Source organism: Drosophila erecta, unplaced genomic scaffold (assembly GCF_003286155.1).
Source record: "Drosophila erecta strain 14021-0224.00,06,07 unplaced genomic scaffold, DereRS2 tig00000055-arrow-pilon, whole genome shotgun sequence".
In the NCBI taxonomy this organism is placed as follows: domain Eukaryota; kingdom Metazoa; phylum Arthropoda; class Insecta; order Diptera; family Drosophilidae; genus Drosophila; species Drosophila erecta.
The window spans coordinates 6722850-6741836 of NW_020825200.1; the positions used below are offsets into that span (position 1 = coordinate 6722850).

General features: G+C 39.9%; 2 protein-coding genes across 2 annotated transcripts; both read right to left on the bottom strand.

Annotated features, from left to right (window-relative positions):
• Nucleotides 1-537: 537 nt before the first annotated feature.
• LOC6542341 (coagulation factor IX) lies at nucleotides 538-1651 on the bottom strand. The gene is made up of 4 exons (XM_001968875.2): nucleotides 1459-1651; nucleotides 1357-1402; nucleotides 1132-1292; nucleotides 538-1025 (listed from the first exon to the last, which is right to left on the bottom strand). Exons 1-4 carry the CDS (start codon nucleotides 1649-1651, stop codon nucleotides 538-540), a joined length of 888 nt encoding a protein of 295 aa, XP_001968911.2.
• Nucleotides 1652-8019: 6368 nt separating this feature from the next.
• Nucleotides 8020-9719, bottom strand: LOC6543193 (serine protease grass). Its single transcript, XM_001968876.2, has 5 exons — nucleotides 9503-9719; nucleotides 9402-9447; nucleotides 9179-9354; nucleotides 8714-9118; nucleotides 8020-8045 (listed from the first exon to the last, which is right to left on the bottom strand). Exons 1-5 carry the CDS (start codon nucleotides 9717-9719, stop codon nucleotides 8020-8022), a joined length of 870 nt encoding a protein of 289 aa, XP_001968912.2.
• Nucleotides 9720-18987: the final 9268 nt, after the last annotated feature.

Genomic DNA, 18987 nt, shown 5'->3' on the forward strand with positions numbered 1-18987 from the left:
ATGAATGAGTCTGGGCCACAGAGTGTAGAGCAGGAATGGCATCGATTGAGTTCAATTGGCGGGCATCGGATGGCGAGGAGGCAATTGTAAAATGGTCAGACCATGAGCTAAGCCAATAATCAGGGCCCTGGAGTTGGGGAGCCAATGTCTGGCAGGTGGGCGGGTGTTCAGGGGGCGGGGCCGGGCCAGGCTTTGCGGTCCGGGAGGCGGCAGCTAATTTATTACGAGCATTTAACAAGCATACTCCTGGGGTCTCTCACGAGTCCGCTTTGATTTATTAGGTGTTTGGTGAAAAAAGCAAGGCAGCGAAACGAAATGAAATGAAAAGCGCAAGAGGACGAGCACGAGCAGGCCGAATCGAGGAACCGGGCAGAAGGAACACAGCTCCAGGACCAAGGACCAAGGACCAAGGACGAAGGACCAAGGAACCGTCCGGATGGGCAGGCTGCAAAATTCCGAAACACTAATGTGAATGTAATTTGTAGTTAATGTGCTGTCGGTTGGCATGTGGGCGGGCACCTCGGCCATTCAAGCATTTTAATTGTTCAAACAAAATCGGGATTTTCCGGAAGTTGCGAAGGCCTTCGTTCCTACGCAGCGCCCCTGAAAAGGTTGTCTATCAAATTTGCGGTACTGCCGCCATACTGAAATTATGAAATCGGTGTAACTTAGGACATCCGTATAAACGCTTGGCCTATTACATCTTTGGTTGGCGGTTGCAAAGCCGATGAGGACAAAGCGCCTAAAATTGCTTAAGGATATAGTGGCTCCCAGTGGAGTGCTGAAGTCTACGTTGCACAGTTTTGTATCCGAGTCTCCTGCGCAGAACTGGCTGCTCAAAATTGCAGTGCCATTTAAGATGGAACACATACTTGCTGGTTGACGTCTAATGTCCGTAATTCGAAATGCTTCACTCTCATTTCGATCATAGGACATACCCCATTGTGCACCGCTTAGCACCTGGATGTTGTCGACATATTCTCTCCAAATGGTCCACCACATTATGCAAATAGGCCTAATAGTTTCTAAGCAGAGAACAAAATCGAATTTGAAAAATGCAATAAAATTCATATTTATATGGGATTTTCAATGGATTTCAAAAAAGCGAAATATAAATAAGAAGAAACTCACTTGAGAACACAATATCCGTAGCCAAACCGAGAATTGCTATATCATTGGCGTTTGCGGTCATATTGTATAAGGGATGTACAAAGGTTTGGTTTACTTGGTGCGCTGATGATATCGTCTCATTACCATCTTCTGCTTGTATAAACTCCCCCACACTAGCTACTCTGCAAAGTGCAAGCATATGTAAAAATAAAACTAATTGTAGGTATATATTTCAAAGTCACGTGCAGTTGTTCCTTGGCCCTAGTGCAATGCGCTGCAGTCAGGATTAATTCTGCAATGTAAAGGAATATGTATTCGGATCGCAAGAACTTGATTCGACTGACAGACTTTCAGTTATCACAGTGCCGCCGCACACGTATATCAATTCCGAAGTATGTAGATAAGCCATCCACGGACTCCAGATATTATTCCCAATCTTTCCATTCGGCAGAACTCCACACCTTCCGTCGAGATATTGCGATGATCCCGGGACGGGGAACAGAAACAGCAGTGCTGAGACTCCAAGTGCAACTGATTGCATTGCGCAACTGTAGATCGATCGTCGTGCTTTTCCTTTTAATAAGCTCGACTATGGGGCTTATCAGGGGGTTCTTTAAATGGAACGTGATGAGCTAATCATTCAGGATTTTCCTCGTTTTGAGTCATAATTATATTAAAATTCGCATTCCACTTGAGCGTAATTATTAAACGCAACATTTGATAGGCACCGTTGCTTATACATATATGAAGATACAAAGAACTTGTTTGTTAAGGGAAATTTTAAATCTATTAGATGGGATGGGATTCCCATGTCTCCGCACTGATTAACTTCAAGGGACACCAGTCACCACAATTTCCGTGACTTTTGTTTCACATTTTTTGCAGCTGCCCAATGTTAAATGTTAAATTTTCGTTGTCGAATTTCTTTCTCCTTTATTGTTCAACAACCACGGCGTTCGCATCACAAGCTTTTCCATCGGCGGCCATTAAAGGTCATAAATCACAACATAGCATAGAAATAAATCAACCCTTTATTATCAACACATCGCAATGTTTGTTATCGAAAGGGTTATTTATAGTTCTCCTGGGAGCGAAGGGCCAAAAAATCGGCCCCAGCCAGCCGGAATTTGTGAATATATTTACCGGAATTAACTACGGCTCACAGATTGAGTTCAAGGTTGAAATTCGCTGACCGAATTGCCTACTTATCGGCGTGTGTATGTGCTGTGTCCTTTTTTTTTTCTTTTTTGTGTTCTGGCAAGCTCATTAAGCAAATCGCATTATTTGCTCATACGAACTCAAGTATCTTTCCACTGCACTAAGCACACAAAACGCTCTGACAGCCCCACAAGGAGCTTCATTTGCCGGCAATTGAAAGCCTGAAAAGACACACTGGGGAGGAGCCAGAGCTGCACATAGAAAATGAATACATCATTAGCTGCATAAAATGTCCTTGCCAACCCAAACGTACCGATGCACAGAAAGAATAGTTTCAGTCCCAGCGTTTGGGTTTTGTTATTGGGCACTTTTTGTAAATCCCATTTTATTTTCTCTCTTTCTATACTACACTATTAAACTAGAAGGTATTATTTAAGCAAAGGAATTTATTAAGCAATTACTGGTTAACTACAATTACAATTAATACTTACTAAAAATACATTTCAAGTCGAAATCATTACTGTTAGTTTGTCAATCTTTCCTCATTTCATAAGAAGTTAGAAGGGGACTTCAATTTCTCTCCGTGTAGATACCCGTATACACGTTCATACGAACGTGTACGTTAGCTACAAGTGGACAAAGCCGACTATAAGTGGCAGAAGAACGAAAACCCGAAAGGAGGACGAAAGCATCAACGCTCCATGGCTACTTAAACGGCTTAGGTCTGAGGACTTATGTAACTTGTTAACTAATTACGTGCACAGCAGCATAAAGTGGCTTAAAACACACGCACCTGATGCCACTTAGGCATCGAACACAGAGGGAATTTTTCATAATGCCCTGGCAATAACGCAAAATTAAGCTGATAGGACCGAACTGATAATTTTATGGAGATACGTTATAATCTCTCAAGGATTGTTTACATTATGCCCTTCACATATACAACTAATTGCAATCAATGAGTTAAGCTTAAGAGTTTAACGATAAAGTTATGTTATGAATTCCATGCGTAAATACGATTCATTTTAAAATTTCTCCTCAAAAATTATCAAAATCATTATCGAGATGTAGCTGCCTGAGATTAATTGATAATTTGCCAGCTTTATTTCATGAAATATAACTAAATGGTGTGAATATGAACCACTTCAAGGTTTATTGATAAAAATATCAACTATAAGCGTGTTAAAAAATGATTTTTAGTTTCTCAATTTATTGGTAACTTTATTTTAGTTAAAATTTGTTTTCTAAATTGATTGGCAGTTAAACAGCCTTTATAATCATTAATTTATATAAAATTGTCTTTAGCCAGTATCTACTTTCCGCCTGATTTTTTGTTGTTAAAAACTCCTTCCTTATCTTTCCTGTTTATTTTAACTGGATATCCATTGGTGTTATTTCTAGACTTTTTAATTAAATTGTAATCATTTTCAAAGTTGATGGAACGCTGCGAGATTTGTGTTCGTTTGGCAGGTGTTCAATAAGTTAATTTCCTGTCAGATTTCTGATTATTCGTCACATTTGCGGTAAACAAGGTGTTGGTTATTGAGAGAGCTTTAAATTAATCTCATTTAGTTGAAGCTTTTTGCTTTTTGTATAAATTAATTTAATTTTAAAGTCCTTTAGCAAACATTTTAAACGTTGTTTAGCATAGACAAACACATTTCATTTCGATTTGTCTGGAAAGAAGCAATCTAAAATACAAAAGTTTGCAGACAACAAAAGAAAATGAAGAGCAGAAAAGGGTCCAAAAGGAGTCGGAAAAGACCAAAAAAAAGAGTGATGAACCAAACAGCCATTGAATATAATAAATCACACCTTTGCCACTCAATGCGAAAACGTATTTTTCCAATTAAAAGCCAAAGAACGGTCCCCTGCAAATTACTTTAACCTTTCGTCGGCCATCGGGTTGCCGACATGTAATTAGTTGACAACGGTGTTCGTGCCAGTTGTTTTAGTGGGCTTGGGACGGGCTTAATTGAATTTTTATCTCGGCCAATGTGGCTTCATTCCACGTGTTCTTCAAAAAACTGTAGATAGAAAAATCCCCAATAAAGGATTTCAATCGAAATGGCGAAAATGAAGGAATATGCAAATTTAAATGAATTGAACCGCTTTTTGGCTTTTGTGCTAGTTAAAGCTTAATTTTCAGGAAATTTTCGTCTTGCCTGATCATGACTAGGGATAAGTGAAAGGAGATCATAAATTTCTATTTTTATTTGAAATCAATATTTAATTGCAACAAACTGGATACCTACGTGCCGCGCCCAAGCGCGAATTTGTCAGCATTGTTGATTTTGCGACCAGCTCTACCTTGTTTCGCATTGGGCAGAAATGCTCGGTGATTGTTGTTGGCTTCTGGTGACTACTGTGGTAGGTGGTCAAAGGAAAAGGTCCTGGGAGTGGCACCAAACCGCAGCAATGTCAACAGAATAAGCCGATTGCGTGGAATTTGCCCATTGTCCCCTTCGATCGCTTCTGGGGATTGGCTGCTCCGCCAGTCAAATGATAAGTCAATTGTTTGGCTTGAAATTTCCGTTGCCGCAGCAACACGCCTCCAGCACTCGGAAAAAGCTATACAAATTCAATTATGAAGCAGTACAAAAATTCAAAGCGAAATTAGCAATTTAATTCCCAAATCGTCAAGGTAGGAGTACACATTTATCAGTCAGTTAAAATTATCACCAAATAAAAGCTATGAAAGAAGAAACATGAAGTCCCAAATTTTTCATTTATAGATTACTTATTTACTAGTTATTATTACTCGTGAGACATATAAATATCTAAGCACAGATAAGTGCGCTTAAGTGTACGTGCAGGCAATTAACAATCCATTGAAAGAATGCAAATAACTGCAGCTAAGGGCTTGCCTATTATAAGCCCCATCTAGTCTCAATTTCTGGTCGAAACGATCTAATTATTTATTATCCGTGGCCCTTCACTGCTTTGTTGACCATCCCTTCCAGTCGAGCGCGGTGGCTTTTATGGCCACCAATTGCGCTTAAGTGGAAAGCAGCAGCTTTACGAGCATTCCCCTAGTTGCTTCAACTCAAGCCACCTCCGATACGATTCAAATTGGCACGCAAGCCGAATGAAGTTATGAGTTTGGCCAACAGAGAGGGTCTTGGAGCGAGTGTGTGGTCTCTATTCCAGCTCCTTGTTGCTTCAGATTTGCCCAACTGAAGCCTGCAGAAATCGGTACAACAAGTGTGCGCTCTGGTCAGGTACCTAACCACCGCAGTCTGGGTACTCTAATATTATGTACTATATAATTAAGCAATATGAATTGATTAAATTTTTAGGTTTTACATGGTAGTGTAAAATCCCCAAACTTCGATGCGCTTTCAAGTAAATGTATCTTTTACGAATATTTCCTATCTAAAAATTATAGTTACAAGGAGCCACGGCTTAGTACTATTTTTATAACAATACAATTTACGAACTCCAACAGTTAGCGTACATACGCTGCGTCCTTCGGCGTGCTGGCCAACACTTGGAGAACAAACAGTCGCCGTGGGAAATTATTAGAGACAAATAAATTAAATTTTATAGCTTGGGTGCGCTAACACGGAAGGGCAGGAGTCAATGGAAGGATCCCAATTTGATTGACGATTGTTTGGGGGCAATTATAGATTTGGTTGGCTTGTTTTCTGCGAGCTTATAGAGCCGGAGCTGGCTGACTGGCTGGCTGGCTGGGTGATGGCTGGCTGATGGCTGGCTATCCCATTCCCACCAGGACAATGGCCACTTCAATTTCCTTCAGCTCCATTTATGGCTGAAACATGCAAACTAAAAGTTAAGTTTGTGCGAACTCCGACCCCAGCAGAGTAACAACAAAAGCCGCTCGACTCGATGGCGTTTAACAAAGTTATTGGCTTTCCCCTCGCTTCCGCTGCCCAGCGTTCTTGGCCATCATCAACACTGTCTGTGCGATGCGCCAACACACCCACACTCACAGCCACTCTGTGTGCCCCGTTTTCTTGCCACCTTTTGTTTTTTACAAGCACTTTGCAAATATTTATGGCTGAAAGCAGCGTAAACAATAAACTCATAAACTGCAGCGACGACGTCTGCGTCACAGGACACAGGACACTGGACACAGAACCCAGCGGGTAAATCGATTTTTAAAATGAATTATGTTTGCAGTTATGCAATATGTATATACGTACATTTATGGACACAAGTATGTAGCCGTCCTGAAGCGATATGATACCGGATATTGTATATAACATTTAATAAAGAAACGATTGATTGTGCGCTGCAAGCTTCAGCACCAGCACCGTAGAAATAAGTGCCTATTAGCTCATTAAAATATTGAACATTAAAAGAATAAAGATATTTGTTCGTTTTTGTACGTTAATGAAGAGGAAATTTCCTTTTAGTCGTTTGCGTGCTTTTTATACTATAAAGCAGGCATATATCGCCAATTAAATTACCTGCTGTTTGACCAGCACTTGTGCGTCACGTGCCTTTGTTGGTCGAAAACCTCAACAAAAAATGGGCAAAAAATGGGTCGATGAAGGGACAGTATGTGCAATTTATAAATTAGCTAAATATTTTGGTAGTGACTCCACCAGCACCTCATGGACCCTACGACCGACACATCCAGCTCCTTCTGTCCAAACAATACGCATGCCCATGCATTCTGAAACTCTATTTGCCCAAAATTTTGACTGCAGAAATTGCACCATTGCTGGCAACTGTACTGCCAGTTGTTGAGCAAACATTTACCAGAGAAGAAGGGCATTTCAGCAATGAAATTAGAGTCTACATTGAAATTAGCAGGCGACGCAGCGTACTGGGAGGTAAATATAAAACGAAAGTTGGCATATCAGTGCGATAAATATACAAGTATAAACAATATATTATGGTGCACTGTAAGCCAAAAGGGTGGAGAATCATGGTCCGCACAAAGTAAAGGTGACAATATTTCTCCTTCTAGTGCCACAAAATGTTTAAATTTATATATATATATATGTTATATTATATATTATGTTTTCCAATTTTTGCAGGCAGTACAAATATTTAATACATTTCTTTGAACACGTCAATCCATTGATTGCTAGAGGCAGTTTAGCTCATGTCCGGAATCCTCAATTAAAAAATCGAATTGACTGTTATCTGTTTTTATATTTCTACACATTCACATGAGATGTCTCCGCTTTTTCCGACAATTGTCGACTGCAAACTCTTGTAATCCTAATGAATCCAGCACCTATTTATTTTTCATTGTGGGAAATTGTGCAAATGCCATGACAACAGTTCGCTTTTGGGGGGTCGAATGCCACGCATACACATGGCCACTTGTTCTGACCATCATACGGATGCGAGTGTGTTCAATTGTTTAAATGTGCCGTAACAACAGTGCAAAAAAGAATACACAACCGGAAAGAAATTCGGGCTTTCGCATCACAAATTTGGAGTGCTCTTCAGTAACGAATATGGTGGTGTTAAAAAAAAATTATGGGAATTATAAGGGATTAGAAAAATTGTAAATTTACCCTGGTGCTATGAACATTTCTGGATTTCAGGGATTATAAGGGATTAGAGAAATTGTAAATGTATTATTATTATAATTATTAATATATTATTATTATAATTATTAATATAATATATTATTATTATTAATATATTATAATATTATAATTATAAGGGATTAGAAATATTGTAAATTTACCCTGGTGCTATGAACATTTCTGGATTTAATTTTGTCAATATACCACAGCTGGCAAAGTGCTCTGGATGCTGTAGGCCTCAGTGCTCCACAGAAACGGATGTATCTGCAGATTGGTAAGAGTATTCAGAACAAGACAGATACTGATGTAGATTCACTCCTGGCCGTTGTTTGCATACATCAGTCTGAGCTCGGTGAGTAGGCAGAAGTGTACAGGGTGGAGTGCTGACAGATAGGCAGTATTTGCTGCTATTTTGTTACTGCTTGTTACTGTTTCACATGGGGCTTTGTCTTTCATCAGTTTAATTAGTTGGCAATGCTTTTGCTTTGCTTTCCCCAGCCCCTTGACACGAAGCCCCATGGAAAAGAAAAGCTTAGCTGGAACAAAATAATTTCCTCTGCGCCCCTACACATAAAACTGACGCATGGGCGATGATATATTTCTGCACTTCTTAACATTCATTTAAATATTTTATTGCGAACATATACGTATTCAGCCATAAAATTCGTCCAAATCGAACGAGTCATGGTCAAACTCATAGGTGTCAAAATCCGCGAAGCTAGGAATCACGGGTTCGGCGGGTGGTATGAAAGGAGGATTGGGTGGTGGTGGTGGTGGAGGTGGTGGAGGTGGAGGTGGTGGAGTTGGTGGAGGTGGTGGAGGGGATGGAAGTGGTGGAGGTGGTGGAGGTGGTGGAGGTGACGGAGGTGGTGTGGCTGGTGGTCGGGTTGAAGGTCTGATCTGGGGTCTTTTTGTAATTGTATTTTTCTGACCATTGGCGGGGTAACGCCACACCTTAAGAATGAAGCCGATGTGGCTCATAACGTCCGTGTACACACTTGCATATTTGCAGTTTGGCCCTGTGAAGCTGGCAATGCCGACTTGGACATAGCGCATGGTGTTATTATAGGGGACCAGTGCTCCTAAAGGACCACCGGAATCGCCATTGCACATATTACTGTTTCCGTTTCCGGCGCAGAACTGATTCCTCACGATATTAGCACCGATATACTGGCGACACACTCTTGCTGGCTGCCGCCGTATGTCTAGGGTCCTGAGCACATCGCTGTCTTGTCCGTCCTCGGTGATGCCCCATCCAGTTCCGGTCAGTATCTGGATGCTGTCGATATACTTCTTCCATGCAGGATTCACCAAAATGCAGATGGGCCTAATGTTATCTAGCATATAAGAAATTAAAAAATTGGATTGCCTGTGGTGCGAAAAAAACTGAAGCCCACCTCTGTAAATCACAGGTTTTTCTAGTCGCAGAATGGCTATGTCGTTCCAAAACATTTTGCTGTGGAATAGGGGAGGCTTGAAAGCCTGGCTAACTGTGTGATGTACTCGAACATGGCAGTAACTTCCAACGCACTTGCGCTTTTGACTTCTTTGGTACTCTCCCAGACGAGCATACCTAAAAAAAAGTATATAACTTTGTTTTTTTGTATGGATGCCACTTACAATGTCTGATTCGGTTGAAGGCAGTGCGCTGCAGTCAGTACCAGTCCTGCAATGACAATATATAATATATGTACATATATAAACGAAATTTCTGTACGAACTGTTTGTGATCAAAGTTCCGCCGCACACGAAAATATCATCAGTTGATTTAAGAAATACCATCCACGGACTCGAGTTATATTTCGCTAGTTTGCCATTAATGACCCTTACTGCATTTGGTTTACTTCGTATCCCACAATTTGGCTCCAGAAACTGGCTAGATCCGGGAAGTGGAAGTACGAATAGCATTGCCACGATGGCAAATGCTAGGTATTCCATAGCTGCGCTCTTTATTGCTCGAATGTCAGGAGATCGCTTGAAGACCTCTGTTTTATATTGTCGGCAATAGGCTAATCGAGAATTGATTCCACGGAATTTGTATGTGTAAAATTTCTCTGTAAAACTCTTATTTCTAGCTTATATTTCAAATTTATTTATTTATCCATGCATATGTATTCCTTTTGTATTCTTTATAATGGATGTTCAAATCTATATGAAATATTCGTAAAACTCTTACCAGTTTGAAATATAAAAGTATCCCCCAGAAGACTATGGTTCTATTATATGGAACTATATATAACCATAAACTTGTATAATCATTACCTCCAATCATCCGCACTCTAAGGGTAAAGTCGGTAAAGTCAGAACGTCCGTGTTCTTTGAAATTTACAACCAATGACTAATTAATTGAATAATTTTTTGTGAGAGTGCTTGCCGATTAATTCCGAGATTCGTCTTTATAATCCAGCTTATCCGGCAGCTGGCATTCGTATCAAAAACAAGGGAAAACAAGAAAGGGCGACTATAAAGTATAAAGTATATATTTTCTTGATCTTATCAATAGCCAAGTCGATATCCATCCGTTCCTACATAATTAAGTCTCTCAGCTATAATTTTTGAAGCTATATGCATACAAATTTGCCACAGGTATTCATTTATATCACATAATACTATATCATATAGCTTCTATTAAAAAAAGAATGTAAAACTAATAACAGTTTCGTTGTTTTTGATCAGATTGTGTTCATTTTCGGTATACATTCATTTCGGTATTTTGGTTTAAATATAATTTCCTCAAGGGTATATAACCTTCGGATTGTCGAAGATAGCTTCTTTCGTGTTAATTTGGTTTTTCCAATATACAACTAAAACACATATTTATTTAGCTAAACAGTATGAGAGGAAAAAACAAAGTACAAATAAAAATGCTAACCCGAAATGGAAAGCACAAACGGAAATGAGCATTTAATGGGTTGCAATTTCTAGCTGCAGTTCGAAGCAATTCAGAAATTGGCGCAAATTCGTTTTAACTGCCTCGTTAGTGAAGGCAGCGAAATATCTGCGAAAGAATGAAAACGAAACCGCTTTCCTTCTCAAACACAGCCGCACCTCCCGCAGTCATCATCATCATCGCACTACCCATAGATTTATCGTTTTTATTCGCTGAAAATCACGTTAGGTGAGGGTGAGGGTAAAACCAGAGGAGCGAATAAAAATTGGCCGGCATCAGAGAACGGTGAGTGCATAGTTCCACAACTCGAACTCTCCAATACAAGATACCCCAGAATAGAGATGCTTCATACTGGGTGTTCTTTAAAGTATTTCAATAGCACCACCCTTCTTATTTATGGAGCGAAAACTTTAAAGAGGAACTACAACGCGATTGCAAATAATAAAAACATTTTTTTTTTATATCATTTTCCACTAGTGTGCCAATTATATCAGTACCCTGTTTTTCAGAGAGATGCACTTTGCGTCTGCCGTAAAATCATTTGGATAGAAAGGAAGGTAAAACGTGATGCTGGGGGGCGAGTTGGATGAAAAAGGTGGTATATTGGGTAGAAAGGGGGTGCTTAGCGAAGACAACGGCTAAAATAAAAAGTGTTTGAAATTATAGCTTTCAGGCGGCTTACCCGCTCCTTTCATCTGCCGTTCAATTCCATCCAACCGCGCGAAGAAAGTGCAGGACTCTGTTGGCTAAGTGGGGCGAGTGGGTGAGTTTGTGGGGCGGTTGCACATGAAATATGAGTTAAGAAAATTGATGACAAACATTTCAACGTTTATTGCATAAAATTACCATAAAATATTGCATGCAAGTAGTCTCTCTCCCATCCGCTGTATACTTTCTGCAACTCTGCTCGTTATAAAAATTTCCCTTTGATTTCAATGGAGGTAAGCGCCGGCATTATTGCAATACGAGTTGACGTGGTAGTTTGGAATTAAGCTAAGATTAAAGTGGATTATTTTATTTTAAGTCAAGGTGCGCGGCTTTAAATTATATATAGACATTATCATATAACATACCAAGGACTTATCAAAGAGTAAAACAATTTAAGCAAGATAGGATAGATAGATCTAGGTACTAATTAATACTAGTTAATAATAAAGTACTTTACGCAGCCATTTTGTACTTGCCAACCATATCATTCCCAGAATGCGGCTATTGTTCCGTCTTGGGCATAATTAAAATTGACGAAGAGGACGTAGGGCTGGGATGGAATGGAATGGAATGCAGCATGCAACTTGCTGCCTTCCACAACTACATTCTTCGCAGCTGCCTTTTGGGTCTGTGCGCTGGCCATGTCAAATTTATCACTATACCTTCTTCGGTGGCCACTATAAATTGTTGCCTTTTGCCGGTGAAGATGGTGGCTTTGGCATCCTTTTTGCGTCGCCCCTCTGGGCAACCCGTTCTTCTTTGCCATCGCTTTATGTTTTGAGTCCTGGACAGCACCGCAGGCAACATTATTTGACGTAACCAAAGTAATTTTAATTTTCACCGCAGCACTCGCAAAACATCAGCGTCGGGCCGCCCAGGAAGCAAAAAGGAGCCCAGGACCACCAAGTGGCACTACAATGCACTCTGTGAAGTTGTGGGTGGGTCGGTGGGTGCGGTGCGGTGGAACTGGAACTGGATGCCCGGGAAACTGGGGATTGGGAGTCTGGTTACTTAAGCATATTGCAAATAGACTGCATAATGAGCTACGCTTTGCTTTTCAAGACACTCAGGTGGAAATCGAGTGAACGAAGGCTAACGAGAAATGGCTGAAAAAGCATTGAACCAAAAGATGCCTGGGTCTCGTTTATAAAAGTGAGTTTTTATGAAAGTTGGCTGAGAGGAAAATGAGATGAAACAAAACTTATAAACATGCTCCTTTATTTTCTATTAGTTAATGCTGTCGATAATGTGTTTTGAATCATTTTATCCAGTTATCCAGTTATCGAGTTCTCATAATAATAAACATTTGTGCATTTAAGCCCGCAAATTATCCAAGATAAATGTTTATTAAATAAAGAAAAAATATTTTCAAAACTAACATACAATTTAAATGCTAGTTTTATTATCTCTTGTCTGGGTTTCTCCTCCAAATAAACCCCATTCACTTCTGCAGATTTCTAACATGCTGCATACTATAAACACATTTGCACGAACATAAACTTGCAGCGAAATTTACATAAATTTAAAATGTATTCTGTATTCAGTAACGCCATAATTTAATTTAGTACCGCAATCAAGTGGTTCAAGCTGAAATCGTTTATTTTTTGCGAGAAATGTTTGGAAATTCGAAATGACAAGCGACGAGACCCACAAACACACACGTCCGGCGGAGTGAGACGGATAGTCCTTCAATTTGGGTGATCTGCTCGTAAATTGGTAGCCAAGGCAAACTCTTTCCCTATATTCAGTCGTAAAGCCAACGTATGCAAATTTCGTATTCACTTTGTCACACATGCACACAAATAGACAAATACACACGCACGGAGGGATGTCCGTTTTATTCGAGCACACACACACACACACAACACCCATACGCTGGCACTGGCACATCCTTGTGCATTCATCATCAGCCACATCATCATTTATACATTGTATTTGTCTGCTGTTGTTGTTGGTGCTGCTGCCGGTGGTCTGCAGTACATAAAACTGCTGACATTTGTTGTTTCCAATTTGGGGCAGTGCATCCCCCGCCGCACAAACCCCTCTGGCGCACAAAAAACTCCAAGTTTTCGGATAGAGCTTAACATTAATTGATTTAGAATTTGTGGAATTGAAATTATGTCGAGTTGACAGTTTGGGGATAGAGTCGCTCGCCAGCGTTCTGATGAATGTGTTTCATGTAAATGGATAAAGGTATCGCCGAAGGCTTTTAGAAATTAATAGGAATGTGGGCTGCAGCCTTCATAGACTCTATTAAAGTGACATGTTGAAGGACGATACATAATCTTCTTTTTACCAACTATGGCGTTAACAGTATATTGCGAAGGTTGGTAACAATTTTTATAAGGTATATCTTAAAATATGAAAAGCACTGAAATTTAGACCACATTCGTACCAGAGCAGGCAATTCTTCAGTCAAAAGGCCACAAGCTGTGCTAATTAGCGCAGACAAAGGGCTCGAAAAACTGAAGCGCCGCAGAAGCGTTACAAGGAGTTGCCAGGCCACGAAGTGTGGAGAGCCCAGAACAAGCTCTGGCCGAAAAGAAAGGCCAGAAGTATGTGTATTTATACATATATGTATACATGTATGTGTGTGGGAACGATATGGCTGAAGGTAGAGCAAAGGCAAAAGGAAAAGCGACGACGGCAGCGGTAGCAGTAGCAATAATTACAACCGTCGGCTCACAAAAGACTTCAACACAAATACACACTGGCAGGCATACATATGTATGTCTGTGTGTATGTATGGACAAAAAGTGGAAACATTACGCATACGCCCCGTGGCACAACTGAACCCTGCACCGCTGCGGCTCCGCGGCGTCTGTTTCGGTTGTTGTTGCCCAAACAAAAGCCTCAGCGCACAGAGATAAAGAGAAAGCAAGCCCCTTTCGACTCGGCTTGGACAATACGTCTGCGAAGAACAGAGAAAGCTGGAAAACTGGGTGGTACAGAAATGCTTAAAATGGTTGGAAATATGCTCCTGCGTGGCACGGATAAAAGCTTATTTACAAAGATTGTGTTAATGCAGCCCGCGGCTATGCAGCACGGACTTTAGTGGCGTCATTTCAGAGTCTTTTCCTTTTTTCGACGCAGACACCGACGCAGATAGGAAAAAAATGTTGGTATAACAAAGCAATCGGATGTAGAGAGTGAACAAAAAGCGGGGATTAACTTACTGAGCTTAATTAATTGATTTTATTGATCGGAAACAAATTTACTCATAAATATGCCACGAATGATAACGAATTAATACTTATTTTAAGTTTATGCAGAATTATTACGACTCTGAAGCAACATCTTATTAGAAGAAAGTTGGGAATATGTAAATGAAAGACTTTATTTTGGCAGGGCATCAGTCTACCCAATAAATTTATCATAAGTTCCCGCATTCCCTAATTATTCACTAACCTAGTGCTCCTACCGAAAAGACAGAACAGTATAAATATAGCATATATCTGGAATATCTGTATTACATCCTCCATTACACCATTTCCGTTTCTGGAGCAATCCCTCACCAACTGTTGGCTGCTTGCATTGTGCGTATAAATTATGCAGCAGTAGCAAGGCATCCATAGACGAAATCTGATTTTCCTGAAATTTGCATTTGCACCTAGGCAAAAATGCGAGATGCGAGATGCGGAACCAAAGCAAAGTCGTTGGGCGTCAACGAATCACGTTCCAGCAGTACCAGCGGTGATATAGTGGGTCCAGGGCCACCAAAAGGCAGGAACAGCGGGACATGGGCTGCGGGCATTCCATCCACCAGAGGAGATGCCTAAGCTTAAGTGCCATTAGGCACTAGCACCGAAGGCTCCACCCGGCTCCACCATCCCCGAGGTGGCGTCGGTTCCAAACCTCTGTCTCGGGGCGTGCTACAAATGTACATAATGCATATTTAAAGAGTTGGCTGGCAAGTGCCAGAAATCGAATATTTTAACCGGGGAGTTCTGTCGGGATCGAGCTCTGTAGGCACCGGCAAATGCCTGCAGCAGGGGGCAATCTCCCACTGGGATGTGAAAAACTGCCACTTACGGCGATGTGGCAACAGTTTCCCTTTAGTGCAACGCTCTAGGTTTCTTGCATTTTTTGGCATTAAGCTTGAAAGTGGTAAGTTCGCACCAAAGTTGGTAAATTGATGCTTTCTTAAAAGCTACAATACAATAAATACATTTTCCGTTTAATATCATTTAACTCATTTGTCTTTGCGCAATCAAGCGTTAAGGAAAACGCCTGACAACAGGGGAAATAAAATCAAGGAAAATGTTTCATTGTTCTTTCAGATTTTCTGTTGCTCTGACCATACGTCCTTGGCCATTCTTGGCGAATGTTAATGCTCATGCTCGACATGAAAGTCACATGGGAAAAAATTATATTCAATGGCCATAAATTCACCCACACACACACCCATTGTATTGCATGGTAATCCGCTGGCAGTACTAACTTCTTCCCGGCCGTTTTTTATGCGCCTGCCACTTGAGTAATTAAATTCAGCATTGGCGTAAAGGGGGAAGCTGCGGCCATTGGGCGTGGCATTAACTCTTTTGCGGCTTGACATTTTTGCGGTTAAATGAATTTAAAGCGCGCAGTGCAGCGCACAACTTCACAGGTGCCAACTGACAACAACAAATTGCCCGATTGCCTTCGCTCCTGGGCAAAAGTGTTGTCCTTTCCGCTCCTGTCGATGACGATGTCGACATATGGAAATGCTGATGGATGCATTTTGGGCGCGGCCAGGAAAACGGGTCCAATCGCTGCCCATTGATATGCAAATTAAAAAGACAACTGAAACAACATAACCATCAGAGACACTCAGAAGCGGAAATGTGTTTGTGGATTTTTACGAACGAATATTACACAGCCCTCGAGATATTCAGGTTTCTGAAACTAGTTTCAGATGTTGCAGAACATAAATACTTAATACTAAATAAAGATAAATGCTAGAAAAAAATAATTATTTAAACTGCATTTTCTTAGAGGCTTTACCCCACATTAGGGACTTCCTTTTGTAGCTACGATTGGCTTCTACTTTGCCCACACATTTTATAACAAATATTTTCAAGTCACGCAACCAACATTGGGCTTCCTCTGATGAACTTATATCGACAGGACTGGCATTAAATTCTCGCTGTCTACAGCATCGTTCAGTTTCCCCTGCCTATTTTAATGTAATTTATTTGCAGCAGTAATTGTTGTCGTGGAAAAAGTTAAAATGAATATAAAAATCGTTTAAAATCGAATGCAAATTGTTTCTTTAATTAAATCATTTAAGGGAAGCGACAGTTTGAAACGACAACATTTGACATTTAACATTTATTTTCAATAATTTGCGCTTATCGCAAGACAGCTATAATTAAAATAGGACCATAAAACACCAATATAAATACGAAATAATGATATGAATAATTTAATATAAAAATTTGTACAAATTATTTTGAAGTTAAGCCTCCAAATAATAAATGATCTAGAGGTTAAATATAAATTTGTTTTCATATATTTTCATGCAAAGAGAGATTAATCAACCATCTTTTGCTCAGATGCGACTTAAGTCCCTACGATATTCCCACTATGCAAGTCCATTTAATTTGGTACAAGCAGCGGAATATAAGAAAATACACACTCTTTTTACGACTCCAACCTGCACAAACTAAAAACATAGAGACGCGAACTAAAAAGCTTTCCGTCGTCAACTTCCTAGGCAAGTTGCATCCCTGCATAATAAATGTGGTTTTTGACGTGTCCATGTGAGATGAAAAGGATTTGCTGACAGTTGGCGAACCTGAGTTCGCGGATGTGTGTGTAAATTGTGTGGTGCTTTTAGGGAGTAAGAAAACATAACGCGAAATGCTTCATTTGTTACAAAAACAGGGAAAAGGATTTCTCGACTTCAAAACAACAACCTACATAGCAAGTTTGTTCAACTCTCGCACATCCTTATCCTAGAAATTGCTGGGACAAACCATTTGAATGTGGTAAACTTTTAACGCCCCTAAAACTATTGATATATAATTGTATAGGCGTGGACATTTTGTATAGAGTGAACAATTTAGTGTAATGTTGAAGATGTTTAAAATGTGGAAAATAGGTAATTCCTAGAAATGCAACTTAACTTAAACTTAAACTGAAAGATTTAATTTTCGTTAACATCTCAAACATTTATTGTCTAGCAGCCTGGCAAGCATAGTCAACACCTTTGTTTCTGGCACTTGGCCCAAATAACACCGCCGAAAATTAACTCTTAGTGTCTTTCAGATTAGACACAACTAGGAAGGTTGCCAATTGTGTTGCCAAGTGTGTAAGCACGATTAACCCTAAAAGTATTTGCAGCTGTGATCTGTGCATTATCTTTTGTTTCACGTTATCTGAAATTTATATTGAACATACTAGTATCACTGTCTTTATATTGTAAAAATCGGAAATCTTATACTTTATCTTATCAAATGTGGATCACTAGTCAGGGATTTTTTTTGCCTTTCGTGAAAATGAATATCTGGATTGGTCCTTTTTTCTTGGCTCGTTTCGCCGCCGTTGGCGTGGGTCATATTGCCTGGTGGAAGATGTGAGGAGAAACTCATTCGCGTAGTACCAATTATCGTGATACTAGGACTGGATTCGTTTCACTGTTTGCTGCAGTTGCCTGCGGGGTCCTTGTTCTTGTTGTGATTGGGATTGTCACGGCAACTGCGATGGACACACCAGCTCCGTCACACACTCACATAGCGATATGGCCATATATGGGAATACCTCGGGAAAATCAGAGGAAACGCCACCAAACGCTCGCATACGTGGCTCTGGCTTTTTCCGATACTGATGCTCTTACTTTCCGTTTTTTCTTTGTTTTTGCTGCTTGTACATCCTACGTGATGTTAGAATTTCACTTTTGTTGCAACGCGCTGGTAGAAAATTGCAACATATTGTTGAGCTTCCTCCAACGGCTACCCCTTCATTTATGAAAGTGTTTTTCACGTTGTTTTGCTACTGGTTTTTCCACGATTTCCCGGTCTTCTTTTGCTCTAAATTTTGATGTGCTTGTTGACAGTGGTTGAATAGAATTGAAGCGAATGGTAGGTTATGCTTTTAATTGACGAACAAAAGCGGAAAGTCCTTTACTTCTTGTAAACTTAAAATGATGTACTCTAATGCATGAAACTAGTCCACATCTGGTTTTAGTTGTTGGTCTTGATAGGACATACTTTTGACAGCCATAATGTTTTCTTCAAATTATATTTATCGACACTTTAAGTGCCTTGATAAGTTTATTTAAATTAGTAAATAATTGGAATGTAAATTTGGGCAATTGAAATGCACAATCAATAATAGTGCATAAGTCTACTTTGAAATAAATACCGATTTCTTCCAATTTTTTCAATTTTTTTTGACAGTTTCCAATCATGTGTCTTTAAAGAAAATTATAAACAAAATTTGTTTCACAAATTGTTTTATTAGGATTTTATTGTCTTAACTTTTTCTGTTGAATTAAATACTATTTTATGACCACTATAGATGTCAACCATTTTTGATTACCTCAATTTTACCTATTTGTTATGAATTTGTATTCAACATTTTGATAAATGTCCTTACATAGGAACACACATCACAAGCTCAACGGCA

What these genes read in the sequence shown, in the direction of transcription:
- LOC6542341 (XM_001968875.2), bottom strand. Translation starts at nt 1,651, where the DNA reads ATGCAATCAGTTGCACTTGGAGTCTCAGCACTGCTGTTTCTGTTCCCC. An exon ending in ACTAGGGCCAAGGAACAACT is followed by an intron (nt 1,293 to 1,356) that starts GCACGTGACTTT and finishes TGCACTTTGCAG; the next exon opens with AGTAGCTAGTGTGGGGGAGT. An exon ending in TACGGATATTGTGTTCTCAA is followed by an intron (nt 1,026 to 1,131) that starts GTGAGTTTCTTC and finishes TTCTCTGCTTAG; the next exon opens with AAACTATTAGGCCTATTTGC.
- LOC6543193 (XM_001968876.2), bottom strand. Translation starts at nt 9,719, where the DNA reads ATGGAATACCTAGCATTTGCCATCGTGGCAATGCTATTCGTACTTCCA. An exon ending in AAAACCTGTGATTTACAGAG is followed by an intron (nt 9,119 to 9,178) that starts GTGGGCTTCAGT and finishes CTTATATGCTAG; the next exon opens with ATAACATTAGGCCCATCTGC. An exon ending in GTGGCGTTACCCCGCCAATG is followed by an intron (nt 8,046 to 8,713) that starts GTCAGAAAAATA and finishes ACCAATCTGCAG; the next exon opens with ATACATCCGTTTCTGTGGAG.